At 44.3% G+C, this 10,642-nt stretch overlaps 1 protein-coding gene across 1 annotated transcript in view; it reads left to right on the top strand.

Annotated features, from left to right (window-relative positions):
• The window catches only part of EIF2AK3 (eukaryotic translation initiation factor 2 alpha kinase 3), a 55,639-nt gene continuing 44,997 nt past the window's right edge, over positions 1 to 10,642 (top strand). The window contains exon 1 of the mRNA XM_080932283.1: positions 1 to 425. Within this exon, the coding sequence (XP_080788409.1) occupies positions 136 to 425 (290 nt within the window). The 5' untranslated portion in view covers positions 1 to 135. The remainder of the gene's footprint in view (positions 426 to 10,642) is intronic.

Raw genomic sequence — 10,642 nt, 5'->3', positions numbered from 1 at the left:
CTCTGCTGCTGCGGCGCGAAGTCGAGAGGCGTCGGGGTCCGTGGTGCGCGCCTGCGGTGCTCCGAGGCTCCGAGCGGCGAGACGGGCGGGCGCCGAGGGCAGGGTCTCCATGCCCGCTCGTGGGGCGGGCCGCTGATGGAGCGCGCCACCCGTCCCGGGCCGCGCGCGCTGCTGCTGTTCCTGCTGCTGGGCTGCGCGACGGGGATCTCGGCGGTCGCGCGCGCCCACAGCTTGCTTGCCCCCTCGTCCGATACGGCATTTGGCTTGGGGGCAGCGGCCGCCCCGACTTCGGCCGCGCGGGTGCCTGCGGTGGCAACGGCCGAAGTGACCGTGGAGGACGCCGAGGCATTGCCGGCTGCCGCCGGCGAACAGGAATCACGCGCGACGGAGCCCGATGACGACGTGGAACTGCGGCCTCGCGGCAGGTGAGAAGTTGGGAACCAGGGTCCGGGCAACGTCTCGCAGGGATGCGAGTGACTGCGGACAAGCAGAGCGCCGCGCCACACCTTCCTGCTCTGAGCGCCTGACCGGTCCTGGCTGTGGGAGGGCAACAGCATCTTCAAAAGAGGATGAGGGATGCTTGGAGAATGCAATACCCGGCTTAGGGAAGAAAGTTACTTCCTCGCTTTCATTGTTTTTGGGCGTTAACCATATGCCTGGTCCCTTTTACACTCCCACTCCCAAATATTTGACTCCTTCTGTCCTGATTCTGTTGCGACGGGTGTTTTGAGAAAGGACTTTAAAAAGAGATGCCTGCATTTATCCTTCAGATACGAGTCTGTTGTGGCTCCTGGCCGAGGGTTTTGATTTTCTGTTTCTCTAATTGAGATCTGCGGGAACACCTGCATCAGAATTACCAGGGGGATGCTGGTTAAATGGACAGTTTTCTAGGCTCCGCCCCGGTTTTACCAAACCAGACCTTTTCTGGGTAAGAACTTGGAAGTCTGCGTGTTGAACAAGCGCTTTCGAGAGCTCTTGAACACACTAAAGTTTAAGGGGTTGTTGGGTTCTTTTATAGTGGCAGTTCTGTAATGTAAAACACTTTAATAAAGTATTTTCCAGGTAGCATGTGTGGAGAAAGTCACACTATTCAATAACACGAATGCTGATAGAGCATTAGGCAAATTAAGAGCTGCATCTAAATTAGGACGTGTCTAAGTTTGTAACATAGTGGTTACTAGATTATAACAAGTATCAGAACCTTGATCTATGTACCCAGAGAAAGCCCTAAAATTCTGAATACACCATTTGAATGCTTACATTTAAGAGGTTTGTTTTTTTTTTTTTTAAAGTAGTAAACAATACAATTTTCATCTGTTTGCTAATGTATGGACTCTCCCAGATGAGTGAACCAGCCATGCAGAGTTAATTACACGAAGTAGAGTGAAATATTTTGTTTTCCTTAGAACACACACCTGCAGCAGCAGGGAGTTACCAAAGCTGAGCAGAGCCCAAGATGCACCGGGGTTATGGAGGTAGAGCAGGAAGCCCCTGCCCCGGGAAGGAGTATGCAGTCTAGCCGTCAGAATGAAGCAGGTCTTCATTGTAGGGCAGTTCAGATGAACTGTAGAAAGCAGTGCCAGTGAATTATCATGGCTGATCCACAGTTTTCTGGTGTACGGTATCCAGGACAGAGGGGTGAGGTGGCCTTGTAGATAAGAAATTGATATGACAGACTATCTTGGTTCTTAAAAATGGGTAGATTTCTGATAGATGGGTGACTTAAGACAGCAAGAAGAATGGGGGTTGAAAAATATATTGAGACCATTTTGGGGTGTGTGTGTGTTCTTTATCCTAACCGCATTATCTCTTGGAAACACGTCAGACCTCCAAAATCAAGTACCTCCCAACTTGCTAAGCATCTGCATTGTAATAGCTCACCATATGACTTATATGCATATTAGTTTGAGAAATCTTCAGTTTTGAATGGCCAGGCCTATTTCTCTAGCAACAAGGTTTACTAAAACTTGGGGTAAGGATACTAGTATTATATTCCATTGAATGGGACTAATATGAGAGATGGTTGAAGCAAAATCTTAGTTCCTAGCAAGTGAACTGGCTCTTCATCTCTTGATACACCCGTATAAAGATCAAGTGTCGGTGGCCCGAAAATGATAACAAACAGGAACATCAAGAGCCTTAGAGAGTCTGTGAAGAAAAGGTCAGGGATGTTGGTCCTGATGCCTAAAAGCCCTTCGAGGTGGCTCTTGTTTGTGATCCCAGCACCTGGGAGGCAGAGGTAGGAGGCTTGCCATGAGTTCTGGGTTACAAAGGGCAGCCAAAGGGGTCTGCTTGTCAATCAGGTGGACCACTGTCTTCCCTGCTGAGACACAAGTGAAAATAGAGAAGTGTGCAGGGAGGAGAGTGTGCGTGTGATCCCTGCTAACAGGACTGCACTGTGGTGTGGAGTCTGCCTAATTTGAGTGAGTACGAAGCCATGGGTGAGTTGGCTCTGCCGGAGACAAGTAATCAGCGGTTTGCCTAAGTGGGCTACACAGGTCAAAAATCTGAAAAGATTAGTTCCATAATAATAGAGCGATATCCTGTTTGTTTCGAGGGGAGGGCTAGCCGGGCAGAGCTGAGTTAGCCAAGCGTTGATTACAAACAGCTGTGAAGAACTGAGACGCTTGCAGAAGGGGAAGGGGGGGGGGGTTAAGAGCTGCATTTTTGTGCCTTGTTTTAGCAAGATGGGACCTGCGGAGATTCAATTCTTCTCTCCTGTGACTGGCTTTCATCCTCCTTACTGGTGCCTGCACTTTCGATCTATATCTCAGGCATGTGATTGACTGGATAAACATCCCTTTTCCAAAAAAATGTAAACTTGTTTTTCTAGTAGCAGTCTCGGAAAGTTTTCTTCTAAATTTTACGCTGGTAAGTGGTATTTCCCCACCCCACCGAGAAAATTGGGAAGAGCACCTCAATCACACACTGAGCTATGGATACTGTGATGTTACCAGCTCCACTTCCAGCATGGGTTAACAAATTGCCAAGTGTTACTGGGGGTTCCTGCAGTAGGTTTGACCTGCAGAATGTTGTTTGCTTGCTAAAGTGGGCTGGGCCAGTGAAGTGTTACTTGGGGTTTCTGCAGTGGATGGTTTTACCTTCACACTGAAGACATTTGGAAGTTATAAAGATCTAATTTAATCTTGCTTGTCACGCTCATTGCAAAGTGTATTTCCTCTTGCCTTGCTTGGTCTGACAAAAGTATTACCAAAGTGGACATTTCCTGGTGACTTTATACACTTGTGCACCTGCTGACAGAAGTTGTTGGCTTGAGGTAACATTTAACACTTTTGCAACTGTAAGATGACCTAGTTCCTCTGTATTTCTCTTTCGTCTCTGCCTTTTCCCAGACTGAGCTGATAGGAGCCAAAGGTGCAGAAAGCTGGTTTTCCTCAGATGTTCGAATTCATAATATTTTATTTGTTGTCTTAAACCCCTTTGGGCCTTTAAATAATATAGCATCTCCAAATACTGTGTTGAAAGAGGGCATTGTGAACCATGTAGGCCTGTCCCACTTCAGACTCTGGAGGTTAACCAAAAATCCTATTTAAAGAAGAATCTACATGTAACTTTGCAAGCAAGTTGCTGCCAAACTAAACTTTCTAGGGGCCAGTAAATGGACTGTCTTTCCTCTCTGTAGTTACCTTCAACTAAACAAATGCCTGTGACCGCGAGGAGGCTGGCCTTTATCTAAACTCAGCTCTGTGCCTTCATTTTACAGAAGAGATCAGTCTGCCAGTTGCTGCAAGCAGTAATTAGAACATGGCTCCTCAACTCCAATTTCTTGGCGTTTCCAATCTTTTTTTTTTTTTTTTTTTTTAATATTTTCTCCTCTTTTTAAATGAAAGCAGTATACATGTATGTTGGTAACATGGGTAGCATGAAAGAGGCCTAGAGGTTAATCCAAAACACCAAAAGCAAAGAAAACCTACATAAAACTACAGCAACAACTGGTAGAGAACTTGTAAGTTGCAGGGATGAGTGTGAGGGGAGGAAATTAAATATGCAGTTTTTAAAGTCCTGTGAGTAAATCTTTTGAAAAATTGTTTCCTTGTACAATATGGAAATACTTTTTTATTTTCTTCAACTAGCCCAGGTTGTCCTTGAACTCATGATCTTCTGACCTCCACTATCTAGATACTGGGCCTTTTTGTTTGTTTTAAAGACAAAATGTTACAATGTAGCCCAGGCTGGCTCAAGCTCTCCATCCTCTAGATTCCTTATTGGCAGGATTATAGGCATCTGCCACGTTGTTTGGAAAATGTTTCCATTTTTAAAAGGACTCTCTACTACTCTTGTGTTACCTGCAAATTTACTTAAGGTCTTTATCTTTAAGGTCTAGCTGATAGCTCAAAACAATTAAGCATAGTTGACAGGTTTAGGCATTATATTTGTTTTCACTTGAGGCCTGGCTGTCCTTATGATATGCTTAATTACAGGAAGCTTGATTAAAAGGTTTATTTACTAGATGAGGACTAAGAAGTCAAATCTAGTTGGTAATAGTGTTTTGTATGAGAACATACACTTTATTGAATGTGTGTTTTGGTAGAAAACTCTTGGCCATATTTTATTTATTTATATATATATATATATATACACATACATACACATATATGTGTGTGTAATCACATTTTCAAGTTTGTAAGGTGTATTCACTAGAAGGAAATAAAATAGAAAATATTAAAATAAGCAGTTGTTAATCTCTAATTATTCAATGCAGATAATGCTCTCTGTCACCTGTTGGGACTATCCACAGGGGATAAGATTCCTTTGAAGGAGTTTGGCATCTACCAGAATCTAGCAAATTTATCGGTCTGTAGATAAATAATCTGAGCAACTTAATCAGAACCAAGGGTTCTTTAATATTCAGTCAGAGCCAAGGCAATCTGTGTTTTCATTTGGCCTTGGGTCATTTCTGCTAAATTGAGGGTGTAATCAAAGTAGTTACAAGATAAGTGACATTTCTAGAAGGAAAAAAGGCTGCATATTATAGTAGCATAATAGGCGGATTTGGAGCTGACTGACTAATAGGGCTGGGAAGCCTGAGATTCCCCTTTCCTGCTTGTCTGTGATCCCAGAAAAGTTCCATTTCTGTGCATCTTTCTTGGCCTCCTTGCCTGTATGAAATGAATAAGGCCTTTGCATTGCGTATTTAATTTGTGTAACAAACATTCAGGGTCTAGCAGAAAGAACTTCGTTTACTGGATTTACTAGATTGTGGTAGAGAGTCAGGCATCTTCATAATGGCACAAAGGTAAAGAGACTGAGAGTGTCACTGTCACATAATTAAGTCTTAAATAAAGAAGTGTCAGGGTAGGAGCTGGAAAGGTACCTCAGTGGTTGAGAACACTTGCTGCTCTTGCAGGATTCCCAGATTTGGTTTCTAGCACCTCAGTGGTGGCTTACAACCATCCATAACTCCAGTTCCAGGTGATCTGATACCCTCTTCTGACTTTTAGGGGCACCAGGCATATATGTGGTGCACATACATACGTGCAGACGAAATACACATGCACATAAAATATTCCTGTCAAAGTCTTGCCAAAGGCCAGAGAAATCGTTCAGTAGACAAGATGCCTTGCCACTCAGTCTGACCATCGCACTTGATCTCTGGAATCTAGATGAGACGGCACATCTGAAATCCTCGCACTCCTACATCAAGATGGGAGGCAGAGACAGGAGAGTTACCCAGATACTTGTGGGTCATCCTGGGATATATAGTGCCATGAAGAAACAAGGAACTGTTCCAAAAATAAAGTATAAGGAAAGAACTGATTCCCAGAGTTGTCTCATGATATCCAGATGCACATGCATGAGTATGCACACGCACATACACACACACAATAGTAATAAAAACTTTAATTTGAAAAAGAAAGTCTCTAGGGCACAGTAGGCAATGGAATCACACAAGAATCACACAGGCAAGGACACAGTGGGGTTTTACAGTGAATTTAGCAAGATTTCTAAGCAAGAGCTCCCAGATCACTGTGGATCTCCATAGGGGATCTTTGAGATCTGGTGGGAATCTGTGGACTAGAGGGGTTTTAAATCATGTAACGGAATGAGGCATTTAATAAAGAAAACACTAATTAAGAAGCCAAGCCAGGTATGGCAACATATACCTGTTGTTGGTATCAGGAACAGCTTTATGGTTACAGGTCAGCTCTGGGTCCAGCCATGATGGTGATGTCACCCATAGGTGACAGGGACCGGTGCATTTGTTGCCATGGCAATTGCCATACATTTCCATCGCCCACTTGGTTTACCTCCCACCTTTACCTGCAAATGGTTATGTCACAGCCTAAATACAAGGCAGACCCTCTTGACCTTTGCTCTCTTTTCCCTTCATCTCAGTCCCCTTTGCCCCTTTGCCCCACAGTAAACCTCTCACGTGGAACTGGCCTGGCCTGGTGTGGTCTGTCCGGACATGAGCCACGTTTCTAACACAACACCTGTAGTCGCAGTACTTGGAGGCAGAAGGACCAGGCATTCAGGGCCATCCTCTGATATATACAGCGTATTTGAGGCTGTAAGACATCCTGTCTCAACAGATAGACACAAATACAAAAGAATGAATTTCTTTGCTTTGAGCTCAAATTATGTCAAACCTTAGATAATAATTATAGTTATTTCTTTGCAGAAACCCTGATATTTGGGTTAGTTTTAATTGGTTTCTTAAAGCTGGGGACAGTGCAGGCTACCAAGATGGGGCAGCAGCCGAAGGGGTTTGCCACCAACCCTGACTACCTAAAACCCACTTGCTGAAAGGAGAGAACCAACTCCTGTAAATTGACCTCTGACCTATGCAATTCAGATTTTGGCACATACAGGCTATTCCCAAACAAACTAAATAAATTATTTTTAAAAAAGAGAGAGAGAGTCCTTAGCACTTGGCAAGTGAAATTTTTGCAGACATGGTGAAAATTGAATGAACAAAGGAACCTTGTTATAAAGGCTGGAAACCCCTGGGGTGTGCATGCTGTCATGGATTGAGAGAGGTGTGAGGAGAGGGGATTAGCTTGGCAGAAGAGACTGAAAGTGAGGTCAGGAAAGCACACAGGAGCCAAACTGCAAAGCAGAGAAGTTAATCAGAGCTCTCCTCTGGAAGCAGACCCATCAGAAAAGCAAAGAAATGGTCCTGGGCCGGAAAACACATCAGAGAGACTTTTGAGATGTTTTGATGAAAAAGGGGTCTGTTCTAGGACCAGGGCAGAGGTAATGAGGAAACATGTAAAGGCAGCTTCGGGAATAGAATCAAGAGTCCATAACTGTGACCTTGATGTCTCAAGAGGGTGAGAGCAGGGTGTGGTTATAGTGGGTGAGAAGTTTGGCTTTCTGAATGCCTGTGTTCCTGATAAGGGGTGGAACCTATGGCTGGGCTATGGTGAAAGGGACAGTGCACCATAGGTGACATGACGGTTTGTTTGGAGAGAAAACTGTGGGCTTTGCTTTTCCAGGAAGAGCATGCAGCGCAAACAGAAAGTACCTGCTAGGAAGAGATTGGGCTCTGGGAACAACAGGTGAAAGTGTGCGGAACTGGTCCTCTAGGGAGCAGGGACCTCGGTGGAACACTGAAACCCTTCCTGGGGGTAGCCGGAGCGATCTGGGGCAGTGCTTGCTGGGAATCCCAAACAGATGCTCTGCTACACTAAAGAAGTAGCTCTTAAAGACGTGCTTACCGAGCGTGTTCTAAGGAGTCATGGTTTCTTTCCTCCTCTGTTGCAAAGTCAGTTTTGGCACAGCTGAGCTTAGTGTGAAATTCACCCCGGATGTCATGATACATTATCTTGTGAGCCTTGAATAGTTTGTAATCATTTTTTTAAAGATTTATTTATTTATTTTTATGTGAGTACACTGTAGCTGTCTTTAGTCACATCAGAAGAGGGCATTGGATCCCACCATTACAGATGGTTGTGAGCCACCATGTGGTTGCTGGGACTTGAACTCAGGACCTCTGGAAGAGCAGTCAGTGCTCTTAACCACTGAACCATCTCTCCAGCCCCCTATAATCATTTTTATGGTCAGACAATTTGGGTTATATTGATCGAGGTGAAATGGCATTCTTTTACCAATTTAAAAAAAACAAACAAGGCAAGAGGCTGGGAGATGTCAGTGGATAAAGCACTTGCTGCCCTGCAGATGTGAAAAGTAAACCCATACTCTGTGCTCAGTGAACCTTCAGCACCCTGGCTATCTAGACTAGAGGGAATTGTCAAGCTCTGGGTTCCACAAGAGGTTCTGTCCCAAGAAATAAAGTAGAGGGGCAGAAGTAATGGCTCAGCATTCAAGAGCACTTGCTGTCCTTCCCGAGGACCCACATTTGGTTCCCAGCACCCATGTCAGACAGCTCACAATTGCTTTAACTCCAGGTCCAGGGGTCCCAACAACTTCTTCTGGCCTCCACAAGCACCGCAAACACATAACCTATACATGCAAAATAAACAGATCCACTTACAACACATAAATAAAAAAACAAATCTTTTTGTGGGGCAGAGGGTAGGGGATGGGAATCTGGGTCTCTGTAGCCTTGGCTGGCCTAGAACTCAGTATGTAGACCAGGCTGGCCTCAAACTCAACAGAGGTCTGTCTGCTTCCCAGGTGCTGGGATTAAAGGCATGCACCACCAAGCCCAGCTAAAAGTAAATCTTATTTTTAAAACAAGTCTTTAAAACCAAGGAAGACACCAGATGCCACCTTCAGACGCGCACATGGAATACATATATACATGCAAAATAAATATATAAACAAAAATTATAAAAACTCAGGCCAAATGAAACTTTGAGGGGAACCAAGGCAGAGCCATGGGAATATGTACTGGATGTGACTTCCAGGCCCTACCTGTGAATTCTTCGATTCTTGAATAAGTTAAGGGTTTCTATCTTGTTTGAAATAGTGCATTCGTGGGGAGATAAATGCCTTCCTATTCTCCCTGTTTTCATTCCTCTGTCCCGATGCCGATGCCTCGTCATCCCCTCGTCATCCCCTGCACTCAGCCAGAACTCTTTGGCCTGTAGCAGAGCCTGGCTGCTTGCTGCTTTCCCAGTCTGGGGCAGTGAGCATGCATCCATGACCCTCGGGCCTGCAGTCTGCACTGTCCCAGTGACCTCAATTCCAGCTGTAGCAGGAGGGATCCCTCCCTTCAGAGCACATGCTGTGGGAAGGAGCCAAAGTGAGCGCTCCTAGTGTGTGACGGCCAACCTGTCACACACCCCAGCTTGTAACACAGAAGGTTTGGTAGGGTTTGTTTGTTTGTTTGTTTGTTTGTTTGTTTAGTTTTTGTAGCACACACAGAGAACGCATGAGGCCGGGGGTGAGGCTCTCTTGACCTTAGGTGTTCTAGACCGGCTTGGAGAATAGGTGGAAAGTTTGAAAGGAATTGTACCTTTTCTATGGCTTGTCATCTGAAGTTATGTGGCAGAATCTTTATTTTCCCAAATTAGTTAAAGGCTTACCACTTTAAAATTCAAAATGAGAAAATTAGTGCATAATTTGGCAATTACATTTATCTTATGGGGTTTTGGTTTTTTTTAAACAGCGTTTGACTATGTAGCTCAGGCTGGCCTTAAACTTGATATGTTGCCCAGGCTTGTTTTTCTGGAGACCCTTCTGTCTTCTGAGTGCTGGGATCAGGGGGTGTATCTGTGCTGGGATCAGGGGTGCTGTGAGAAATGTCAGATGGGTTTGTATTAACTTATTTCCCTGACTAACTCAGAGCTTTGCTTTGTACATATTGTATATCAGATGCCACCCAAGGAGTGAAGCTGTGCCTCATTATTATTTTTGTTTGTTTTGTGTGTGTGTGTGTGTGTGTGCTCCTGCAGTGTGTGCACACACGTTTGAAAAGTGACAACCTTCAGGAGTTAACTCTCCCCAGACCATATGAGTCCCAGGAATCAAACTTAGGATGTTGGGCAAAGCATCAAGCATCTTTGCCAGTGAATTCCTAGTGTTCAACTAGGAATTGAAAACAGTGCTTAGGGGGCTGGAGAGATGGCTCAGTGGTTAAGGGCACTGACTGCTCTTCCAGAGGTCCTGAGTTCAATTCCCAGCAACCACATGGTGGCTCACAACCATCTGTAATGGGATCTGATGCCCTCTTCTGGTGTGTCTGAAGACAGCTACAGTGTACTCACATAAAATTTAAAAAAACAAAAAAACAAAACAACAACAACAACAACAAAAAGAAAACAGTGCTCAACTCTTTCTTTCATCCAGTGTGCAATTTAGAGTCTACTGTGTAGGATGTTTGTTCCATACAAAACAGATAACAGTAAGAAAAATCATTCTGTCTGAACATTTAAAGGACTCACATAGCAGTCTTGACTTTGGATATATCAACTGTGATTAGCCAAGAGGCCTGTTAGGTAACCTCCTTATACTAGACAGACATGTGTGTAGAGGGGGAGGTCTAGAGCCGGAGATTAAATTGGGAATTGTTAGCACAAAGATGTGTTTAAAGTTATGATTCTGGCTGGGATCACCAAAGTAGTTAAACATAGGGAGAAACTATTTTAAGAGTCTAGAAAGATAAAGAGGAACCAGAAAATGGAACCGAGAAAGAGGATCATAGTCTTGAGTGAAAAAGTAATCTTTTTCGTTTTTCAGAATTCTTATAATTACATAGTTTCCCCTCTTCCCT

This window comes from Micromys minutus (genome assembly GCF_963924665.1).
Source record: "Micromys minutus genome assembly, chromosome: 18".
NCBI lineage: Eukaryota > Metazoa > Chordata > Mammalia > Rodentia > Muridae > Micromys > Micromys minutus.
This window is presented reverse-complemented; position numbering and strand designations above follow the sequence as displayed.